A 25091-nucleotide genomic window follows, 5' to 3' on the forward strand; every position below is an offset into this window, starting at 1 on the left:
CTCCTCTGTTGTCTTTGATGCTCTGACCATCTCCACCTTCTTCCTGCCCTGGCTCTGAGTGCAGCTGTGTCACCTTGATCGCTTCCTCTGGCCTTCCCACGTCAGAGCAGCTTTCATTTAACCCCATGCTGCATGGCCATCCTGCGCGCTGGGCTCTGGGGTTTTGTATCCTGCCTTCGACTTTGTCAGAGTGACCACCCAAGGAGGGTAACCATCTCACTCCTGACCATGCCCTCAGCTCCCAGTGAGCCTGGCACATGCTCCAAATAGCTCCAGTGATGGTTGTTGAAGGATACAAAAATAAGCAGTTTGTTACTTGATCTTCCTTTTTTTTAATTCATTCAGTTCTTCAGCAGACATTTTTGATAACCCACTCTGCATTATTTACTGAATATAAAAAGGCTCGGGCTTTCCTGGTAGCTCAGCTGGTAAAGAATCCCCCTGCAATGCAGGAGACCTGGATTTGATCCCTGGGTTGGGAAGATCCCCTGGAGGAGGGATGGGCTACCCACTCCAGTCTTCTTGGGCTTCCCTGGTGGCTCAGACAGTAAAGAATCCCCCTGCAGTGCAGGAGACCTCAGTTGCATCCCTAGGTTGGCAAGATCCCCTGGAGGAGAGTGTGGTAACCCACTCCAGTATTCTTGCCTGGAAAATCCCCATGGACAGAGGAACCTGGCAGGCTACAACCCATGGGGTCACAAGGAGTCGGACACGACTGAGAGACTAAGCACAGCACAGCACAGAGAAAGACTCAGTGACCTGGTCCAGGTTGGAAAGGAACTTAAGAATTTAGTGAGGAGGCATCCTGTGAACAATGACAACCTAGTAGGTCACCAGCTGTTCGGTTGATGACAAGATGCGGTGGCTACCTCAGCCGGGGACCCACTGAGCTGGAATCAGGGCAGCTGTACTGAGCAGGCTGCCCCTGGGCTGAGTCCTCAGGGCCAGATGCGAGTAGGCCATATAGACAAGCAGGGGTGGGGAATAAGGGGTCGTGCTAAGTATGGTCCACAGGGTTTTTAAAGGCACAGAAGCCTGCATCTGTAGCATCTTTTTCAGTTGGTTAAAAAAAAAATTTCCTGGATTCCTTAAGCCAGGAACTGGCTTGCAACAGTACTTAGACAGCATCTGTTAGATGGACAGATGGATGGATGATGAGTGAATTGTGGGCGGATGATGGATGGATGATGAGAAGATGGTGGGCGGATAGTTGGGTGGGTGAATAAACATGTACATTAAACTTAATATACAGTCCCCAGCTTTGTAGTGGGGGCTCCCAGTCATGTTCCTGCTCCTCCCGCTACTTTGCACTTCCTAGACTATCTCTGCCTAAATTTCTCCAGCCTCAGGAGACTCTTCCCTCCAAACTACCCAGCTTTCTTGGCTGAGCCATGCTGAGGGGCTGGGAAAGGTCATGTCTTTCCCACAGCCCCAGAGTGGAGAGTCGAAGGGCTCCTCCTTCCCCGGGGGGCCAAGAGGGAACCCGAGGGGCCACATGATTAGATTAGCATCTGTGCTATAAAGAGAGGCCGGGAGGCAGCATGAGAAAGTCAGGACCCCTTGCCCACGCCACCTCCCCAGACTCCAGACACAAGCCCTGGCTGCCGTCGGCAGAATGTGCAGACTCCTGCAGATTCTTGGGTGCTGCCCGGGCCCTCGGGTGCTAGGCTGGGGTCCATCTCAGACACGTCCCATCAGTGTGACCTAGTGGCTGCTTTTATTTTTGTGGATCTGCTGGTCAAGCCAGCACCGTGTATACATAACCTTGTTGTATTGCAATAGCTCTTTTGAAAGCCAAGATTCCCTAGAGGGCTGTGAAAACATTCAGAGTGGCCCTCTTACTTTCCACTTGGGAGGGTACAAGTTCAGGGACTAAGTGGGGCAATTGCTAATTCTCTCTCCCACCTCCTAGAAAATTCCTAACACAACACGCAGGGATTGAAAGAGCTCGTAGGTTTGCATGCTGAGCTGCTCAGCCAGCTATGGGCTATTTTTGCCTCATCTAGGACTCTTCCCTTTCTATGAATTTACTCCTCCTTCATCCTCTTGGGTCCACAAAGGGGCACTGTATTTTATTTTAAAATGAGTTTTCTCATTTTGGGCCTCCTTGGTGGCTCAGGGGTAATCCACCTGCCAGTTCAGGAGATGTGGCTTTGATCCCTGGGTTCAGAAGATCCCCCAGAGAAAGAAATGGCAACCCATTCCAGTATTCTTGCCTGGGAAATCCCATGGACAGAGGAGCCTGGCGGGCTACAGTCCATGGGGTCAGACATGACTTAGCCACTAAATAACCACAGTGTTCTGTCTATAACATATATTAGGCACCTGTGGTATGCTAAGAACACTTATTGCTTCTCTGTCAGTGAAATCCTGAAGTCCACACTTGGTTCAGTAAACTGCAAGGAACACAAAGGGGGCCTAAGACTTTAGTTTTGTCCTGTGTGGTTGGCAGCAGTGAGCGGTAGCTAGAGCTTCACCTGAACAGCTACAGAACCAGGTTCATGGTCAGCCCCAGAGGCTGGATTTTGTTCTACAGACATACACGCATTCCTCGATCACCCTTACGCTTGCATGTTACATGCTTAGAAATATTTCCTGGAAGAATTGAGAGGAACTGAGGAAGCATGGGGAGGAATGTGGAAGACCCCATATGCCCTCCTGTGATGGTCCATGGTGTGCCCGACACATTCCTGTGGTGCAGACCCTGGGTAGCCGCACCAGCTCGGTCAGATGTGGGTTTCAGAAGTGCTGTGATTTTCTGCCCCTTCCCAGTGGATGGCATGTGGTCTTGCTGGTCCTCCTGGTCCACGTGCTCGGCGACGTGTGGAGGGGGACACTACATGAGGACCCGCTCGTGCACAAACCCAGCCCCCGCCTATGGAGGTGACATCTGCCTGGGACTGCACACGGAGGAGGCGCTCTGCAACACGCAGCCCTGCCCCGGTAAGCAGCCCTTCCCTGCCCAGCGCAGAGGACAGGGCGATTTTGGCCTTCCCCTTGGTAAAGACTGCCCTCAATGCAGGAGATCCTGGTTCGATCCCTGGGTCAGGAAGATCTGCTGGAGAAGGGATAGGCTACCCACTCCAGTTTTCTTGGGCTTCCCTTGTGGCTCAACAAGAATCCGCCTGCTGTGCGGGAGACCTGGGTTAGATCCCTGGGTTGGGAAGATCCCCTGAAGAAGGGAACTCCAGTATTCTGGCCTGGAGAATTCCATGGACTATACAGTCCATGGGGTGCAAAGAGTTGGACACGACTGAGCGACTTTGACTTTCACTTTTCACTTTGTTGGAGGAATGGTGAAATTGACAGAAGCATGTCTCAGTAAGACCAAAAGAGGGGGACACAGCAGTGCCACAGTGTTGCCCGTGAAGTGACTTCATAACACGTTGTTCTGTTAATACAATGGAATCATTCTCACCACGCCACAGTTGCACAACTAGCAACAGAAACTGGTGATGACCAAGCATTCTTATAATATTTAAGCTGGTAATGGGTGCTGAGGGGCTTCCCCCCTGGCTCAGTGGTAAAGAATCCACCTGCCAGTGCAGGAGATGCGGGTTCAATTCCTGGGTTGGGAAGATCCCCTGAAGAAGGAAGTGGCACCCACTCAAATATTCTTGCCTGGGAAATCCCATGGACAGAGGAGCTTGGCAGGCTACAGACCATAAGGTCACAAAGAGTCGTACATGACTGAGTGACTGAGCAGGCAGGCAGGGAATGCGAACTGACATTTTGTTGCTGAGAATCATGGTGGGAACCAATGAGCCTTTATGGAGTGGCTTCACGAGAATCCCCCCAGGGTGGTGGGCATGGGTTCCGGGCTCCAAGGCTGGGTGGCCCTGGTGCCCAGTGGATACCCTGCAGCAGCCTTCCCCATCCAAGAATACTTCAGTTTTCTGACATAGAGGGACCACTTGGAGTGAAAATGAGACACTCTCTTCTGAATCCGACTTAAACTTTGAAACACACTAACGTGTGTGTATGTGTGTGTGTGTGTATTTTTTTTAACTAGCTCCAGAATATTTTCCATGCAGGTTTCTTGTATATTGAGAAGTGTTTAGAAACTGTATCCTCAGTCAGTCCAAAAGCAGTTACTTTACACATTTCTCAGGAAATACTGTACCCTTTACAATTGATCAAAATACAAGTTTGGTTTCCAGATTTTCCCTGAACTGCAAAGAGGATACTTACATTTAAAAAGGAAGAAAAACGCAAAGTGTGTAGAAAAAAGGAAGAAAAATGCAAAGTGTGTACTAACAATATTTTTATATTATTAATATTTCAGAAATATTATTGAGAGTTCATTTTTTTTTAACTCCTCACTTAAAATGTGTATTAATCCTCTCTTTTCACACATCTGTGTACCTGGGCGAATTTAACAAATCCTAGGGAATCTCCTCCTCTGGGGTAAAGTGACCTTAGCTGGCTCATCTTTTGACCTTGACCCAGACTTGTTCGTGGATCTTTGGCGCTTCAGGCACAGTAAACACGGGATAGAATGAATTCTACCTCAAGTACAGCCTGCCAGTGGTGTACTGACTCTGCAGCGCTGTTTTCATAACAGAAAAGAAAGTATTAATATGTGTAGTAGTTTGAACCCCCTTCAGCAGCCAAGACTTTCTCATTAATGTCAGTTCTCTTGCCTGGGTGCTGAGACCTGTAGAAATTCCCCAGGGACGTATGTGAGTGTGAATGATCCTGCAGGATAGTGTCTAACATTACTTTAGAGCATTAAAATAATGTGTGTTTTAGAAAGTGTACTCTAAGCACATTATTTCTAATCAAAGGTATACGAGTTCTTTGATTCATGCTCCTGTGTGTTTTATTTACTGGACTTGGTCATGAGATATGAGTCTATCTTATTTGTAAACTATAAATATCATATGCAAACTCAATGTCGGTAAGCTGCCAGGCTTCCAGGTTGGTGGATTTTAATGGTCTTGTTGCCACATCTCGTCTCCTCGGGCCCCTGCAGAGAGCTGGTCGGAGTGGTCAGAGTGGTCTGAGTGTGACGTGGCTGGAGTCCAGGTCCGCGTCCGCCAGTGCGTTCTTCTGTTCCCCGTGGGCAGCCAGTGTTTGGGAAACACCACGGAAAGCCGGCCCTGCATTTTTGATTCCAACTTCATTCCAGGTAAGGGGGCAGAGATGCTTATTCGTGTGAACAAAATCACTTCTAATGTTTCAGGAGGAAATGATTCATGGGAGGGCATTTTAACTGCTCTTTGAGGTTCTGTTTGGTAAAACAAGAGATCATTCAATCAGTTCTTATGGTTTCAAGGTGGTTATGAATTTGTGGAAGTTCCCAGGTGGTGTAGTGGTAAAGAACCCATCTGCCAATGCAAGAGATATAAGAGATGCAGGTTCTATCCCTGGGTCAGGAAGATCCCCTGGAGGAGGGCATGGCAACCCACTCCACTGTTCTTGCCTGGCGAATCCCATGGACAGATGAGCCTGGCAGGCTACAGTCCACAGGGTTGCAAAGAGTAGGGCACAGCTGAAGTGATGTAGCATGCACACACACACATAGATGTAGACGTAGATATGGATGTAGGTGTAGATGTAGATATGGATACGGGTGTAGACATAGATATGGATGCAGGTGTAGATGCAGATGCATACATGCATATAGAGTAGACATAGATGTAGATGTAGACATAGATATAGGTGTAGACATAGATATAGATGTAGACAGATATAGATGTGGGAATTGGATGTAAGATACAGATGTATGTATAGATAGGATGTAGACATAGATGGGACTTCCCAGGTGATGCCAGTGGTAAAGAACCTGCCTGCCAATGCAGGAGACATAAGAAGTGGTAAAGAACCCACTCCAGTACTCTTGCCTGGAAAATCCCATGGGCGGAGGAGCCTGGTAGGCTGTGGTCCATGGGGTCGCTCAGTCGGTCCAACTCTTCGAGACCCCATGGACCATAGCCTACCAGGCTCCTCCGCCCATGGAATTTTCCAGGCAAGAGTACTCCAGTGCGTGAAAGTGAAGTTGCTCAGTTGTGTCCGACTCTTAGCGACCCCATGGACCACAGCCTACCAGGCTCTTCCATCCATGGGATTTTCCAGGCAAGAGTACAGGAGTGGGGTGCATTACCTTCTCCAGAAGCAAGTTAGCAGCAGGAGACGTAAGAGATGCTGATTAATCCCTGGATCTGGAAGGTCCTCTGGAGGGCATGGCATAGATACAGACAGAGATACAGCTGTAGACACAGATGCAGGTATAGACATAGATATAGGCATAAACATAGATGTAGACATAGATACAGATGTAGATAGAGGTATAGGTGTAGATATAGATACAGGTTTCCCTGGAGGAGGGCGTGGCAACCCACTTCACTATTCTTGCCTGGAGAATCCCATGGACAGAGGAGCACAGTGGGCTACAGTCCTTTGGGTTGCAAAGAGACAAAACCGAAGCAACTTAGCAGGCATGCACACATGCATGGATTTGTGGGTAATGCAGTTGGAGACTTGAATTTAGGCCATGAGTTTTAAGATTTTTTTAAGCACAATATCTTCTACAATTTATTGACTATAACACAGTTTGTTCAAAAAATAAAAAGATTGGTTTTTTTTAAATATTAGATTAAATGCTTTGGCAATGCTGTGCCTATTTGTTTGCACAGAGAAAAGAGGACCGTTCTTTTCATGTAATCTTAGTATATTTGGGAAAATGGAAACCGATCCTTATTCTCGTCTTAGAGAAGAGGTTGGCTGGCCCTTTGGCTACAGTCCTTTCCATGTGAAATCAATGTTTGCTTAATAGTGATAGCTTATCACCCATCACATGCTCACCCAGGCACCGACTGTTGTTCAGTCACTCAACTGTCTGATTCTTTGCGACCCCATGGACCACAGTACAGTGGGCCCCCCTGTCCTCCACCATCTCCCAAAGTTCACCCAAGTTCATGTCCATTGAGGTGGTGATACCATCTAAACACCAAACCAAAAGGCATGGGCTAGATACTTGCAAAATATTTCACATATTCCTACCATGTCCCTTAGGACTCTGACATGGACCAAAAGCAGAGAGTAACCTCTTAAAAGGTTGCAATAGAGAATACCTTGTTTTCCCCTAAAGAAAAATGTAGTCGTGTTTTAGAGAAAGTTACCTTAGGCCTCCTAAGGACCTCAATCTTCCACTGTCTAGAACTGCAGGAGTGTTTATTATTGTTTCCTTTTCAACCATAGACATATTTTTAATTCTTGCTATTGAATGAAAAATCAGGAGCATTTCTGGACTCCTGAAATGGTGTGTATCCTTGGGAGTTAAACATTTAGGTGGATCTCTCCTTTTATTGGCATCCTACCTGTGGGTTTCACAAAAGCATGGAAGACAGCATGAATGAGCTCTGAGTAGGAAAATTATTTGTTGAGGCAGTTTCCTTTGAGCTCTAGGGGAATGGTCTCCTCCCCAGGGAATGTGACAACACTGTTTTTGATGAGACAAAAGATCTGAGGCAGAAACCCTGAGGCAAACACTGCAGTGTTCCACAGCGAGCAGAATACATTGTAACAGAGGATCTGCACAAACCCCACCCTTGTTCTGAAACAAGTGCCTTGATTTCAGTCTGGGAGACCCTAGTATTCTCTCATTGCTGTAATGAATCTCACTCCTTTGTAATCAAGATGACCTTGACCAGATGCATCTCGGGTTGGCTCAAACAAACAAATAATTGTGTTTTTAAAAAAAATTTGATTAGGCTTTTGGAAACATTGACTCACATAAAACTCAAAATCATTAGACACTTTGTAAATGAATCATTAATGTGATCTTCCTTCCCTTCATACATTGTGATTGAATCTTTTTCCAGAAGTGTCTGTGGCCAGATCCAGCAGCATAGAAGAGAAAAGATGTGGGGGTGAGTTCTGCTTTTTAATTAATTCCTAGTGCATTTCTGATATTTTCCAGTTGTTTCTAATCTCATATGTTTCTGCTATTGACCAAGAAAAACAGATTAGAGGAACTCCTCGATCTAAACACATTTTATTTTGGCAGTGAAAATGCAAAGGAGTCCATATTTGATGTCTGCATCAGTGATTCTTACATTGGGTCCTTAGATCAGCAGCATCAGTATCATGTGGGAACTTGATAGAAATGCAGGTTTTCAGGCCCCTCTCAATCTACAGAATCAGAACCTCGCAGAGAGGGGTCCGGCTCTGTGGTTTAATAAGCCCCTCGGGTGTTTTTGGTGGATGTAACCTGTATGATCCAGTGATCTTGGTATTAGCTACAGTTAGATTTCCCACGAGTAAAACAGAATGCAACCATTTTGTTTATATTTATAGTGTAAATCCATGACAGCCAGCCTCAAATCTCCAAAAGGCTGAAGCAATAAAATGATACAGTTTTATTATGGGCGAAAGGTTAGACTTATATCTCTAGAGATATTTTTCAAACTTCCAGCAACCCTGAATGACAGAAATTGCATTCCTTGGGTCAAATCCACGATGCTTTTGGACTTTCCCGTCTAGTTCTATCCTGTCTGGACCGGAGGGGCTGGCTGTCCACTAATCAGAGTCCAACCACTGTCCAGCTGCTGTGTGGAGCCAGTACCCAAATACAAGACCACTGTCTTCCTATGTGTAGGTGTTGACCATTCCTAGCATAATCTATTCCAGCTGGGAGTCCCAGACAGCTCAGGTCAAAGGTCTTTGGTCTCTCACTCAGAAAGAAGCTGGATTTTCAGAGGTGTGTTTTGGGGATATACTTGCGTTATTAAATACACTGATAAAGTCTGTCTACACTGTTACATTCTGTTTACTCGGCCATCTGTTAATCCATTTGTTTTCAGTCGTGTTTACTGAGCACCCACTCTGTTCTAATTTTGTGAGGGGTGCGTACAGTGGGGACTCTAATAGCTCCAACTCATCTGGAAAGAAATGACATATCCCAGGAGAGCCCTGTACCTGAGAAGGGTGATGTCTCATGTCTGATGCGGGTCAATTCACTGAGTTCACAGACTAGCGACCACTGCCTTGGGATCTGGGCTTCCCTGGTGGCTCAGCGGTAGAGAATCCTCTTGTAATGCAGGAGACACAGGAGACTGGGGTTCGATCCCTGGGTCAGGAAGAGCCCCTGGAGGAGGGCATGGCAACCCACTCCAGTTTCTTGCCTGGAGAATCCCATGGACAGAGGAGCCTGGCGGGCTACAGTCCATGGGGTTGCAAAGAGTCAAACATGACTGAAGCAACTAAGCACGCATACAGCTTGGGATCCAGCTGCAAGATGAATGTGGGTTGGTTCACAGAAGAATAATTGGCACCTTAGTATTTTTGGATCAGTCACTATGTGCTCAACAGTGAATCAGATGACAGGAGGTTTCCTATTTCATCCCTGCAAAGTTTGTTCCTGTGGGTGCCGCAGCCCACAGTTCTTTTTGTAAAACCCTTGGCAATAGAGAAGGATTCGGAAGTCAGCATTTTTCAGGGTATAGACAGCTGATACTGGGCATATACAGTATGACACCCCGGAGGATCTGGGGACCACACTCCATAGTAACCAGTCTCTTTAAAGACCTTGCCATGGAATATGGGTGAAGAGAAGCAGCTAATGAATGCTCCTCCTGGCATTTCTGGTCGGTTCTGCAGCAAACGGTCAGGTTGGGTCAGGTCGGGCTTCGCTGCCAGATGAGTGGTGAAAAATCATTTGTGTTCAGAGACTGTGGTTTTGGGAATTGTAGAGAAGGCATAGCAGCCAGAGCTTTTATCTGCATTTTATAAACAGAGAGACGGTCAGAGAGAAGAGGTTCACAAGAAGTCGAAGTGGAGCTGGGTCTAGATCCAGACGGTGGGATCCCAGTGTGAGTGTTAAGCCCAGAGCACCTTGGGGTTCCAATATTGCTCAGTGATAAAGAATCTGCCTGCCAAAGCAGGAGATGTCAGTTCAATCCCTGGGTCAGGAAGATCCCCTAGAGAAGGAATTGGCAACCCACTGCAATAATCTTGCCTGAGAAATTTCTTGGGCAGAGGAGCCTGATGGGTTATAGTCTGTGCAGTCACGAGTCAGACATGACTTAGCAACTAAACAACAATCACCACAAGAAAAGAGTCCTGGTGCTGAGTGTCCCAGTGGAAGGTGTCTGGGGTCTGCAGCCATAGCATCTCTGTCCAGGCAACACTCTTAGACAACACCCAGGGTCCCCAGAGCGGCAGAGTTTATAGAGAGTGTCCCCATCCTAAGGGATTTCAAGGCAGAACCTGGGTGCAGCCAGCTGATGCTTCTGCAGCATGACTGACCCTGCAGGTGTAACACAAATTCACAAGCCACTTGCCTCAGCTGGCCTTCGCAGGGTAAGATATGGGAGTCCTGCCAAGACCTTGAATATCCAGGAGAACATGACACAGAAGGCCCTTTTCTCTCTCTTTCTCTCTTTAGTTGCTCAGTCGTGTCCGACTCTTGTAACCCCATGGACTGTAGCTTGCCAGGCTCCTCTGTCCATGCGATTCTCCAGGCAAGAATAGGGGAGTGGCTTGCCATTTCCTTCTCCAGGGGATCTTCCCAACCCAGGAATCGAACCTGGGTCTCCTGCATTGCAAGCAGATTCTTTACCAACTGAGCTAGGAGGGACAGAAGGCCCACTTCCATCCTAAGACTCAGCATTTGTGTGTTTGAGCCAGTTCTGCCATATGCTGCACCAAATCAAACCTCAAGGTGCTATTCGTTCAGTCATAGAAACTTTAATCACAGTCTTCAAAACTCATTGTTTTGGTCTTAGGCCGCTGACACTGGCACGGCAGAGCAGGTGGGTAAGTGGTCATGTGTGCAGGCGTGCTCAGGCGGTCAGTCGTGTCTGACTCTTTGTGACTCTGTGGACGATAGCCCTCCAGGCTCCTCTGTCCATGGGATTTCCCAGGCAAGAATACTGGGGGAGGTTACCATTCCCTTCTCCAAGGGATCTTCCTGACCCAGGGATCGAATCCGAGTCTCTTGCATTACAGGCCAATTCTTTACAGTCTGAGCCCCCAGGGAAGCCCTGGGGGTAAGAGGTCAGATGGGGCTAATTGTAGGGGTGATAAGTAAAAAGGGTTACCTTGCAAGGAGTTTTGAGGATGTTGAGGGGACTTCACAGATAACTTTTTTCAGCTTATTGAAAAATCAGTCAAACTTTACACAGATAATTGGCCAGTTGAGCCCACTGGGTAGTTGGTCTCTGTTCCAAATTTACTGAACAAAGACAATAGCAAAAAAGCATATTCAAAGCGAAGTGCCACACTAAGCAGATTCAAGAGATTTAATAGGAACAATTTTTCACTTACACAGAAAAAAATGTAGGCCTGTTGAAAGGTTCTGACTTTGAGAGCTATTTTTAGTTGCATGAGACTCAGAGACTATACAATCATCCTAGGGATGTCAGCTGGCCCAGCCTTCCCCAGGCACCTGCAGGAATGATTCACTTGACTAATGACAAAGTATCTGCATATGGAGAGAGTCATACATCTTCCCCTGTTATAATATAATATGTTACTACTACAGCAGAAGTACTTTTATAAATTTAAAAGTACTGTATTGCCAAAAAAAGAAAAAGCTAACCATCATCTGAGCCTTTGGCAAGTCATAATTTTTTGCAATAGTAACATCAAAGATCACTGATCACAGATTACCATAACAGATTATAACAGTAATAAAGAAGTTTGAACTATTGCAAAAATTGCTAAAATGTGACACAGAGGCACGTGGTGAGCAAATGCTGCTGGAAAAATGATGCCAATGGACTTGCTAGACAGACAGAGTCCCCACCAAACTTCCATGTGTGAAAAGCACAGAATCTGCAGCTGTGCTCTGTCTGCACCGTCAGGACCCAGAGCGGCTGCACTGTGCATGCTCCCCTCTCACCCGCACTAACCTTTGCGTACAAGCCGCTGCGTATTTAAGGTCCACCTCCAACCCCTTGTCTGTGTCTTGCCTGTTGTTTGGGTCTTGTTCTCTGAATATGCCCACAGGAAGGGCTCCTGTGAACAGTGTTCTCCAAGCTGTGACACCGAGACAACAGATTATTCTCCTTATACTTGAAAGTCAGTTTTGCTGGATATAAAGAATAAAATACCTAGGAATAAATGTACATAAGAAGGCAAAAGATCCATACTCAGAAAACTGTAAGACACTAGTGAAAGACAAATAGACGACACGAACAGATGGAGAGATGTACCATGTTCTTAAATTGGAAAAATCAATATTGTGAAAATGACTATTGTTACCTAAAGGAAACTACAGATTCAATGAAATCCCTATCAAATTACTAATGGCAATTTTTCACAGAATTATAACCAAATTATTTTACAATTTATATGAAAACACAAAAGACCCCAACTAGCCAAAGCAAGTTTGAAAAAGAAAAACAGAGCTGGAGGAATCAGGCGCCCTGACTTCAGGCTATATTACAAAGCTACAGTAATCAGTACAGTATGGTACTGGCACAAAAACAAAACTATAGATCAATGGATTAGGATAGAAAACCCAGAGAAAAACACCTGCTTCTACAGTGACCTAATCTGTGACAGAGGAGACAAGGATATACAATGGAGAAAAGACAGTCTCTTCAATGAGTGGTGCTGGGAAAACTGGACAGCCACGCATAAAAGAATGAAGTTAGAACACTCCATAACACCTACACAAAAACGAACTCAAAATGGATTGAAGACGTAAATGTAAGACTGGACGCTCTGAAACTATTAGAGGAAAATATAGGCAGCAGAAGTGCTTTTATCCCCACATGGCCTTGACCCTGGAGGGTCCAAATGGCTGTAAAGCATTGAGAAATGACAACAAGAGTGTAGTACACGCTTGCTTACCTTGAGGAGGGTGGCTTTAGGGTTAGAGTAGAAGCTTCTAATGGTTGCTAGTAGAATGGCCCTTACATACTTAATTCTACTGTCCCAGATTCAGCCCTAAAGGCTTTAGACAAAATCAGAAAACGCCACAGATTTATTGATTCCTTTCACTTTGTTAAACCAGTGACCAAATAATCAAGAAGTGAAAAATTGAGGTAGATGTCAGGGAATGGGTGGTACTGTGGAATGTTCTAGTATCATCCTCCTGGATTATCCAGCCTCAGATGCTGAAGGCACTGGAGGCCTCTGTTAGGAATCATCAGTTTAGAATTTCAGTGGGAGTGGCAGTACATGGGTTATAGTTCACAGAGGACAGAGGAGGAGGCTGCCCTTCTACACCATCTTCATCTACCTTGGGGTGCAAATCCAGCTCCTAGGGCCCCAGAGCCCCAGAACATGGTGTCCAGGAGCAGCAAAGGGGCACAGCATAGAGGGAGAAGCTTAGAGGGTTTAGAGATGGGTGAAGAATGCTCCACCTGTGCTCTGGATTCCAGGTGAGGCAAAGGCAGCCCTCAGAGTCCTTGGGAAGGAGCCCAGGTGATCAAGGAACAAATATGCCAGGACCTGCTGGGTACAGGGAACAGACTCACAGGTCTTCTCTCCCTGGGGACCTCCCCATGTGGCCCAGTCTTCTCATCTGGCATCCACAGTGGTACCCAGCAGGCATCTTCAGTGGTCCCATTTGAGTGCAGAGTGGACAGATGAGAGAGAGGAAGGGTGACACTTGGCATCTGGTGATGCATGAAGGGGACATCTGGGAGAAAAGCTAGATCCTCAGATGTGCCCTGTGCAATGGAGACATAAGGCCAGTAACCCCCAGGCAACTGGTGAGCTATGCATTGCCAAGACAGCGGAAAAGCATTGAGGTCATATTTTGCTTTACCTGAATTTCAGTAATTTCAGCTTCACGGGCACAGCTCAGATGTCATCTTTATTTCCTAAAAGGCTTAAAATTTTGATTGTTGAGTGTTTTACCAACACACAGTGAATATCTTATTTTTTATTTTGTTGTTCTTTCTCAGACATTAAGCAGGCCTTGCTATGCCACTTTGATACCACTCAAACCAATCCTATATTAGAGACATAAGGTCCTATCAGTTCATTTTTTCAATATTTTGTATTTATAACTCAAAATAACTTGAAAATGCTATTAAGTAGGAAAAAAGCACTGTATAAAAGAGGGTCATTTCATGACCATTAAAAGATCATATTTCTTTGACACAAATCCTTTGTTTCTTTGGAGTAAAGCATTTTACTTATAAGGTCTCCAAAATACAATGTGAGTGAAAAAAATGGTACCCGGGTGACATTTACAACAGGCACACACAGCATGTGCGTGCGCCTTGTGTCTCCAAAACATAGTACAGAAATGGTGACAGTCGTCTCCTCTTGGAAATTAAAAAATTTAAAAAGACTTATTCTTGTCTACCCTTATGCACTTTCTAATGTTATACAATATGTGCATATTAATATTCCAAAAATGTAGTGGAAGCATTAAGAATGATGCAATCAGAGCACAGTTTTAAACAATATGAAGTGATAAAGGAGAGGGGAAGTGGTCAGGCTTGCAGGTGAGTGGGGATGGGAAGCAGTGAGATGCATCCTCGCTTTGTTCCCGGGACACAGACAGGCTGTGTGCAGGAGCCCGCAGTCCCTTCAGGAGCATGGAAAACGTGCTCCCTAGGAACCCCAGAGACCACAGATCATGCTGCACTTGAGACAGAAGGACTTTCTTGTTCAAGCCTTTAAAGAGAAAAAAATGTCTCTGCTAGGGTATGTGGGGAGTCCAAAAGACTAGTTATAATCCATAAAAGCATTGACATGAACTACACGGTGCTCAATGCGGAGAAGCGTTTTGGTAGCAGTGACATTTTATATTATTAAAGATTTTTTTTTTCATGGTCCACATAAAAAAAATGGTTTTATTGAATTTGTTATGATACTGTTTCTGTCTTGTATCTTGTTTCTGTTTTTTTGTGGGGGGGCAACAAGACACGTAGGATCTTAGCTCCCTGACCAGGGATCAAACGCACACTGCCCCCCTTAGAAGGCAGAGTCCTAACTGCAAACCACCGGGGACGTCCCTGGGACACTTCAAAGGAGGGTCCGATGATTTCCTGAGTTTTGGAAGGAATGTGGTGCTTTCTGCTTGTGTCCTTCTGTTTTCCTCTGAGCCCACTGCACTGGGGAGGAGCATGTCCTTTTCCAGGTGGCCTCACTGTGGATCTTGTCTCCCCAGAGTTCAACTTGTTCCACATGATTGCCGTGGGGCTCAGCAGCTCCATCCTAGGCTGCCTTCTCACGCTGCTCGTCTACACCTACTGCCAGCGGTACCAGCAACAATCCCACGACGCCACCGTCATCCACCCCGTCGCGCCCGCCCCTCTCAACACCAGCATAACCAACCACATTAACAAACTGGACAAGTATGACTCGGTGGAGGCCATCAAGGTAGGGATCGGCAGCCACTGCTGTGGCCAGGTGTGCCAGGGAGGCAGGTGTTATCCTGGGGGCTGTCGGCAAAACTCAGTGGTGGTAATTCAGGTCACGGGGTGAGGGGCAAGGTGAATGACGTCTCTTATCTTTTCCGTTAATTTTTATTTGACATATTGAAAGAGAGTTGATTAGCAATGTTGTGTTAATTTCAGGTGTACAGCAAAGTGATTCTTTTACATGTATATTTGGTTTCTGATTCTTTCCCATTATAGGTTGTCACAAGATATTGAATATGTTTCCCCTGTGCTGCTTCCATGGTGGCTCAGACGGTAAAATCGTCTGCCTGCAGTGCTGGAGACCCGGGTTCAATCCCTGGGTCGGGAAGATCCCCTGGAGAAGGAAATGGCAACCCACTCCAGTACTCTTGCCTGGAAAATTCCATGGACGGAGGAACCTCACAGGCTACAGTCCATGGGGTCTCAAAGAGTCGGACACGACTAAGTGACTTTGCTTTCACTTTTCACTTTGCTTTCACGAGATATTGAATATATTTCCCTGTGCTGCACAGTAAATCCTTGCTGTTTAGTTTGTGTATGATGATATATATCTATTAATCCCATACTCCTAATTTATCCCATGCCCACCTTTCCCATTTGGAAACCATAAGTTTATTTTCTATGTTTCTGTTTTGTAAATAAGTTCATTTGTATTATTTTTTAGATTCCACATATAATTGATATACGATATTTGTCTTTGTCGGGCATACTTCACTTAGTATGATCATGTCTAGGTCCGTCCATGTTGCTGCAAATGCCATCATTTCATTAAGCTACCTGAATTTTGACATTCCTGTGAAGTTCGTGGTTCCCCTTAATAGTCCTTAGGGAGTATGTTGATGCCCTGTCTTTCTGCTATGATGGTTTCATTCAAATTCCAGTTTCTTTCCCATGTGGAAAATGGAGATTCTTCAGCCGTTACAGCTTCAGCTAGTTGGAGGCTCTTATGTCCCAGGATCTGCAGGGGCCTCTCTCATTCCTCTCACCACCATGGTGCCCCCACATGCATAGAGACAGAGCTGCATCCAGCAGCCATCAGCACGTTATACTGATCCATGATAGAGCTAGGAAATGAAGCCCCAAGAATTAATAACACACCCCACACACCTTCTCAGAACCAAGCCCCCAAAGGAGGAACATGTGTTCCCATGAGCAAGAATCTTCAAGGAGAAACCTCCAGTAGCCAAGAAGGGAGCCCTTCTCAGTGTGATTCCAACCCGTCAGCTCACCTGTGAACAGTTGCTTCAAGCATCTGAAGATCATTTATCTGGTCTCCTCTTCTCACTGAAGATCCAGGAGCCACTTAATCTGAAATCTTGCTGCTCTGAAGGCAAAGTACCGCTGTCCAGGCTCTAATGAGTCTTTCTAGAACTTTCTTATGACTCCTTGGCCAGATAAATCCTGGATGTTTGGGCTCTGCCACCTACCTAACATCTTTTATTTTGAGCCTCTCATAATTTACCCTCTACTTGGGATAGTTCAACGAAAGTACGGGTATGTAAAGTGAAGTGAAAATTGCTCAGTCATGTCTGGCTGTTTGCAACCCCATGGACTGCAGCCAGCCAGGCCCCTCTGTCCATGGGATTCTTCAGGCAAGAATACTGGAGTGGTAAGCCATTCCCTTATTCAGGTGATCTTCTGACCCAGGGATTGAACCTGGGTCTCCTGCATTGCAGGCAGATTCTTTATCATCTGAACCACCAGGGAGGCCCCAAAGTGTGGGTAACTATTCTCTTAGTGAGAAGGAGCTTTTGTGTCAGAAGTGGCTGCAGTAGAACCCACCACCACAGTCACCTTCCCACAAGTGTAGAAATGAGAAATTAAGAATCTCGTGCATTTATGTAAATGTGTTCCTTCAAAATCTTTTATCAATGTACCATGGCAATCCAAAAGCTGCTTATACAGCTACTCAGTTACAACTGGTAATCCTCAAAGTGCTCATGAATTTGAAATCACTAGAGTCTTAGGTTTCCTGGAGGTTTCAATTTAGGTGTTCTAACTCTTGGAAATTTTCAGACTAAAGTTCAAAAGTAGACTTTCTGAGGAAAGCTCAAAAATAATCTGGACTGAAAAATCTACCGACCTCACCCTAGTTATGAGGCAAGTCCTCAACGAGGAAAATGACATGCAGAAGTGTGTAAGTGAGAAAAGACATTTGAAAACAATGAAGGCTTAGGGGAGAGCTCAAATACACACACAGCAGGGTTTTGAACAACACTGCACTTCTTGGGACCACTTATTTGCAGACTTTTTCAGTATTAAATACTACCGTACTCCACGATAGGAAGTTGGTTGAATCCAGGATGCAGCACTGTGGGTCCAGGCAGACCTCAGACATGGAAGAACCACACGTATGGAGGGTTGACTATAACTTATATTCAGATTTTCAGCTTCGAAGAGGGTCGGTGCCCCTAATACCCGTGTTGTTCCAGGGTCAACTATAATCGTCTCCTGTTACATTCTCTTTCTGAAATACTGCTTACTGAGTACTCTTAAATCTTCTATCTTATATTTTACAGGCATTTAACAAAAACAACTTGATCCTAGAGGAAAGAAACAAATATTTCAACCCGCATCTCACCGGGAAGACCTATTCTAACGCCTACTTTACAGATCTCAATAACTATGATGAGTACTAAGAGCTCTTCTATTTTTGGCTTCTCGTAATTCCCCCAGTTCCTCAAGGCCTGTGCTCCATGACTGCCCATGTCTCCAAGCCTTCAGAGATGGAGTGTGGATACATCTCAAGTGCATTTCAAGCCACCAGTGTCCCATTGCTGCCGAAGAGAAACGTTCTCAAAAGCAACAAAAGTCGAAACATGGCTGTGAAAATCTGGTCTACAATTCTTGATGATTGTCTTTAATGAGCCATGGTGTGCAGTTTTGTTTTTATTATGTTCAGTCCACTTTTCAAATAAGTTTGTTGCTTTTTTTGAGCTTTTTCATAACTGTACCACCCACATTGGAAGCAGTCTTTAGAAATATGAACAATCTTCTTGACTCTGAGCATAAATCTTAATGGTGATTTAATTCAAGAAAGCAGGCACTTAATATGAGAGCCTCCCCACCTCCACATGCTTTATAGTATTGATAAAATGGAGAATATGAATGTGGCCATGCAAGGACTCACCCATTGTGGTGATCTCCATCTTCTCATTCTGGATGGTCCTGTGTGTGTTTGGACTTGGAACGCTTCTCGCCTGAGGACGCCCGGGGATTCAGCCTGGCTAGCATCTGCAGAGGTGCAGGTACGCGATGTGAGGTCTCCACCCTCAGCCTTGCTGCCATTGCTGTGTTGTTCCCAGGGGAAGTGAGTGTAAAGAACAGAGGGACAGACGGGATGAAGGGTGAATGTGTTCTGCAGCTCGCCGGGAAGCTCGCCTTATTCTGCCTTGTGGATTTCATGGCAGTTCAGGGAGCTCTTTGCCACGCAGTCAAGGGAGCCTGCCTGTCTGGGCCGTAGTAACATTCTGAAGAACCACTCTGTAAAATAACCACTTGTTTAGCATTTGTATAATAGACTGTGCACCTGCCCTCTCTCTGCAAAGAAAAATTTTGAGCACTCATGATGCCAATGAAGAAAGTATTGAAAGAACTGAAATATAATTGAAAACAACTTTTTTTTTTTAATTTTCCGTGCTACAGAAGGCATTGGATGAACTGACACTTAATGAAAAGCAACTTTCTATTTTCCATCTCCCTGATAGAACTAACGTATGGACACCAGCCCCTACTAAGAGCATTAACGATGTGTAAAGCTGGCTTTCTGCAGCATGTTGCTGTGCATATTGAAGTGCTCCCCAAGTTCCAAGCTGTCATTTGCTGCCTCCAGGTCAGGTCAGGAGGTTGTGTTTAGCTTGGGTGCCTTTTGTTTTTTTATCTCAGTGCTGCCTTCCCACCCACCTACTCCCATCTCTCCCTGTGTGGGGCAACAACATTTCAGAAGAAGTACCCTGAGAAATCAGGGTATCTGGAAGTTAAGGCTTTCATTGATCCCTGTGGTTCTGAGCTTCAATCATTCATAAGCATTTCAGAGTTATGATACTGTTCAGTGTGGTCCCCAGAAGGAAAAAAAAAAAGGATAAATTACTCACAAAAGAAAGATACATAATATATGGCAGTTGGTTGAATAATTTTTGAAAGTAACAAGAAGATTGAAACTATCCATTGGATGCCTCTGGGTGTCATGATAAAGGCCTGGATGGACATTAAAACATGTTCTTATTGATCAATGAACCTTCAGATCTGTGAAAATCTACAGTATGGGCATCGAGGGACACATGTATGTTTTAGCATACATGTATTCACCCTTTCCTATCTAAAAAATTCAAAATTTTTATGCTTAGTAATGAATGTTGTTGAGTTCAAAACATTCTCATGTACCCAAATTTTCTGAAATGGCGCTACTAAAATAAAATCTAAATTGCAGTTGGGCTCTGGGAGTTCTGATAGATTTCAAGTGAATGATGTTCTGGGTCTTTCCAGTGGGGAGTTCATGCTGTATCTCCCGTATTCCCTTGAATGCTGTGTGAGATTGCTCTGTCTGAAGTCCACACTTGGTTTTCTAATTGTCCTTGGGTTGTGTTTTCCTTGGTTGCTTCACCCTGTCTCATCACTGTCCTGGAGGACAGATGTCCGCATCGTGAAGCACATTCAACGGTTTTATGAATTCCAACCCCCACAATGTTTTCTAAGCTTAAAAGATCATTCTCTTTCCCCTAGGACAGACGATACTGACATTTCAAAAAAAAAAAAGCATCACTGGACTTGATGGGAAATGTTCTCTAAATGACTTCAAAGTTGGTCATTAATCAGTCTCACACACTAAGGAAAGCACCCTCCCCCGCAACAGACTTTTCATGTTGTTGATCACATGAAGCTTTATGATGATCACCACAAAGAAATTCATTCGTTTTTGTTCTCTGGCATTCTATTCAAAATAAAAGTGTTCTGCTCTCTCTCTCCTCTCTCTCTCCCCTTCCCTCCCATCCCTTCCTCCCTCCATCCCTCCCTCTTACTTAACAGAATATGGATTGGTTTTGGAATAGTTTTAGCTATAATCTAAGAATTTTAACCAGCCATGGAATAACTTTTGTTTTCCCGTTACCATAGGGCTACTGCTCACATGTCTGCCTCCCCTCTGTACCCTTCATTAAGCCCCCACGTGGTGGCTTTCATGGTAAAGCCTCCCACTTCTGCTGGAGACTTCCAACAGCAGCTCTTTGTAAGGGGGATGGTAGAGATTCCTGCCAACACCTGTCACATTTTAAATTTCTGTGTAACTTCTTCATTATCCAACCTCCTTCCTTTCTTTTTCTTTCTTTCATTCTTCCTTTCTTTTTGTCTTTTTTTTTTTTTTTTCTGGAACAGGCAGCACAAATAAAAACTAATAGTTTTAAATTGTATTTCTCTGAGTTTAACATCAAATGACATTAACCACAGTTTAATTTCTAGGGTTGCTTCTAGATATAGTTGAAGTTTGGCTGGTTCTCATTAGGAAACGGGCTTCAGTCTCACGCTGAAATTCTTTGGAATCTGATTCCCAGTGTTGGGTGCTTTCTCTAGTTGGACTAGTCCCTGCCTAACACCAACCCACACTGCCCCAGGCTCCCTGCTCACAGCATAGCAGGTGGCCTCTCAGAGTAGCCCTGCAGATGGTGGCTCTGATGACACTGAGGGGTTTGTCTCCCTGGACGACCTTGACTCTGGATTCTGGGGACACAGAATCAGGCTGTGCTGCATGAAGACCCAGGTTCCCCGGACTCGGGCTTTTTCTTCCCCGATTGCCTGACTTGCTCTAGGCCTGCTTCTGTGCTGGTGCCCCTGGAACTTACCAGGGGATCTGAACCTTCCTGCTCTTTCAGGGACATGTCACTAAGCCTGTCGATTCCGACTAGAATTGGCAGTAATCCTGGGGGAAAAGATGGCTCCCTGTGTGTGTGGAGGGTGGACAGAGAGCCTAAAGGGACTGAGAGGGGTAAGTGGTGAGCGGATGTGAGGGCTCCTATGTAGAGAAGCCTCTGTGCCCAGGGATGGTCAGCCCGCAGGGTCAGCGAGAGCCAGGGGTCTGGCCCCTTGACTCATGAGTGATGTCAAAGAGAAAGGAAGTGAATTTGGGAGAAAGTGGCCTTGTGAAGAAGGGACTCTGGTCCCTTGCAGCCCAGGGCTGTGGACGATCCCAGGTGGAGACTGTGATCATCTCACACAGTCCTGTGTCTGATCCCTGCATCTTCCACGATCAACTGCCCAGAGTGCAGGTGAAGGTGCCTGTGTTTCCTCATTTATCTGAAAAGGGTGAATTCATGGGCATCAAAGCCTGTGTGATCAGAGTTCGCACAGGAGTCCTTCAGAATTTAGAGAGTTAGTGAGTCAGATGCCTTCAGAGTTATGGACAAATTTTAGCCCGGGGGCTTCCTGAAAGGATGTTAGTGTAACTGCAAATCAAAGGAGATTTTTTTTTTTTTTAAATGTACAAAGTCTGCAGTCAGTCAGTCATTTTGTGTAAACACTCCCTTAATGCACTTTGGAGGTGCAACCCTGATGGTGTTTGCATTTACAAATATCCTGATGTTCCTTTTTGACATTTATGAATATTTCTCCAGCACTGTCAAACCACTTTCAGCATTGACTTTGCCCCAAGGTCATCAACTGTCTTTAGCCCTAGGATGTCTTTTATAGTTCAATGGAATTTTCTTGTGTGTGGCATTTTGTGATAACTACACTGAATTCAGTCTTTCTGTTTTCAAAAGGTGACTCTGGGGCATCTGTCCAGAGGCAACAAGTATCAGTGGTGAATGCCGTGCACAGAGTCTGCCTCTAGGCATATGTTCTCCACGTGGCAGGACTGCACGTAAATCCCACAACTCCAATAATCATTGTCTGTGAAGGCAGGGAATTAAAAAGAAACAAACAAACACACTTAAATCTATTCATATTCAAACTGTTTTCCTGCTCTTATTTTTAAGCTGATACAAAATGGAGTTCACAGATCTCATTGGCTATGCCCAGCATATTCATTTCGTCTGTCTCTTATTTCATGGTAATTTATGTTGACATGGTGATTTGTGTTGACCAGGCTTTACCAAAATTGAATACCTCTGATTACCTATCTTTTTAACTATTGTCAGATGCTAGAAAGCTTCTCTGATCAATGGGTGTGAAGTGGGACAACACAGAGTAACATTCATTTTGGCCTGAGAAATGTACAAAAGGGAATGCCAAATATTTCACAGCAAGTTGCCAAGATAAAATATACAGAGACCAGTGGCCATAGTGGAATTTATTTGTTATTCTCTCCTATTGTCATTAATAATAATTGATTTAAATATATCTTGTAACTCTACAAATACAGAACCAATGCATTCTATCTATTTTGATAACCTGATAAAACACAAAATAATATATTGCTTTCATCTTTGCTTGTTTTTTTCTTTTGAAATTGAAAAGTAATGAGCAAGATATAAAGTTGGACTATTGGCAGAGATTTTTATCAAAATGACTATTCCATTCTCTTTTTTATGGATTTATGTTAAAGATGCATTATAGATATTTTTGGAGCAGATGGATCAAAGTGGGAGTTTTGTAATGGTCATATATTGCATCATCAAAAATTTAGTACATGTTTCAGAAGCATTAGGAATGGAGACCTTTTCTCTTTTGAAAATATGTGTTCACATTGCAAAATGTCTAACAGCATTATCAAAACCAAAATCAGAGCCTAACATGAATGTACTATTCCCAATGAAAGCTGTCTCATGTAGTATTTTTAAAAGATTGTATTAGTCCTGCCGAAGAAAAACAAAATGTTCAAGCTTCTTACCCACTGTGTGTGTGTGTGTGTGTGTGTGTGCACTTGGTTGATCATTTGTGTCTGACTCTTCATGACCCTGTGGACTATATAGCCCGCCAGGCTCCTCTGTCCTTGGAATTTCCTAGGCAAGAATATTGGAGTGGGTTGCCATTTCCTTCTCCTGTGGATCTTCGGGACACAGGGATCAAACCTATATCTCTTGTGTCTCGTCTCCTGCATTACCGGGCAGATTCTTTACCGCTGCACCACCTGGGAAGCCCCTTATTACCCACTACCCAATACCATTTCTCATTCTACCAAACTTGTTTCACATTGCTGACATGACAACAGTAGCTAGTCAAAGATATCGTAACACCTGAAAGGAGAAAAATTGAAATGGAAAATCACTGTATGGCATTTCTTAAACAAACGTGTTGGATGGGCAACAAAAGTCATTCCACCTCTTCCATATCAGTCAGAAATCTGAGGCCAGCTATTCAAAGATGATCCTGTTCTTTCTCAGCTTTTTGGCAACTTAATGCCAAAAATGGCCCAAATGTTAGATGTTTAAAATGGTCCCCACATTAGATAAATACAAGCTGGAAAGCAAAATCTGGATTCCAGAAGACCCAAACTATCATCACTAAGAAAGAGCGTTGTTAGTAAGTGCAGGTAGTTTAATTTCCTGCCAGTGCCTTGTTTCAGATGATGATTTATCTTTTTATCTGGATATTTGTTCAAAGCAGAGGACTGATTGGCTGTACTTCAAAGAAAATCACTCATATGCCTCTTTGATCTCAGGAAAAGAACAAGAAGCACAGCATCGTCAGGTGTGAATTCTGCCCCCACTGGGGCTGTGGTGCCAGAGTGGGGTGGCACGGTGTGTTCAGAATTTAGGTGAGCCCAGCCTTCCAGAAACTGTCATCACTTTAATTTTACATCTTCCAAAAATACTTGAGAGTTTGTTCTGTAGAAGGAATGTCAATGGGATGCCTGTAGAAGTTAAAGGAGCTTGTTACTGTCCCTCTTCAGGCAAGTCTCTATAGGTACAGGAAAATCAGATGGAGGCTGGTGATGCTTGGCAGATCTGGTGAGTGGAGTGACAACCACATAGAATATTGCCTACTGTTTGTTTGAAGTCAGTGTCAAAACTGCTTCATAAGTTCACAAAGTTTTCTTCCTTAATTTGAATCAAGAAAACCTACAGTGTTTCCTCTGTTAAATTTGATTCATTCTCTCCCCTCAACCCATACTGTAACTGTTGGCCAAAATCAAACTTGAATTTCTGCACTTTGAAAGAAAGCACAGTAGGAACCTTCAACACAAGCCCCTACATACACCACCAAAATTCTACACTGTTTGCAAAGAAAGTGCACAAAATTGGTCCAATGTAAGATTCTTCAAAAGTATGTAATTAAAATTGTGTGTTATGGCATTCACAACTTTTGAATATGTTATGAAATGTTAAATCCCTCATTCCTTGTTAATTTGCTGTTGCTGTTTTTGTGATACAAAATAAACTTATTTGGGATTGTTTCTCTTTTTTTTTAATTGAAATTTCTTGGAAGTCATCTTGAGCCTTTGGTAAACTTACAGAAAGTTACTGATCTTGAAATTCATGTGTAAGAGACAATATATATTTATCATAATGGACCCTTTTTAGAATGAGATAGCATTGTCTGCCCTTCACTGGAGTGAGAAAAATGGAACTTCAGTTGTCTTGTTGGAATACTTGTGGATTTCTGGACATTCCCCTCATGACCATTGGGTGTATATACTGCACTCTTTTTCATTCCTTACATTATACTCTCAAGGTTTCATTGGAAACCTGGTTGCTAGAATTGTGCAATCCAGATTTCCAGTAATCTTCACTTTCATCTTTTCTGTTCATCAGTTCACTGGTTTTGAAGAGTCCAGCATGACTGAAGTGACTCAGCACACACACAATTTTAGGAAAAGGAAATGGC

General features: G+C 44.4%; 1 protein-coding gene across 2 annotated transcripts in view; it reads left to right on the forward strand.

The window, feature by feature from the left end:
* Positions 1-19768, forward strand: part of SEMA5A (semaphorin 5A) — a 565459-nt gene extending 545691 nt beyond the window's left edge. For both annotated transcript variants that reach the window (XM_025270715.3, XM_044932529.2), the window contains exons 19-23: positions 2773-2943; positions 4976-5131; positions 7827-7874; positions 15083-15294; positions 17855-19768. In XM_025270715.3, coding sequence (XP_025126500.2) covers positions 2773-2943; positions 4976-5131; positions 7827-7874; positions 15083-15294; positions 17855-17974 — 707 coding nt within the window. In that variant the 3' untranslated portion in view covers positions 17975-19768. The remainder of the gene's footprint in view (positions 1-2772; positions 2944-4975; positions 5132-7826; positions 7875-15082; positions 15295-17854) is intronic.
* The last annotated feature ends 5323 nt before the right edge of the window (positions 19769-25091 follow it).

The sequence above is a fragment of the Bubalus bubalis genome, chromosome 19, assembly GCF_019923935.1.
Source record: "Bubalus bubalis isolate 160015118507 breed Murrah chromosome 19, NDDB_SH_1, whole genome shotgun sequence".
NCBI lineage: Eukaryota > Metazoa > Chordata > Mammalia > Artiodactyla > Bovidae > Bubalus > Bubalus bubalis.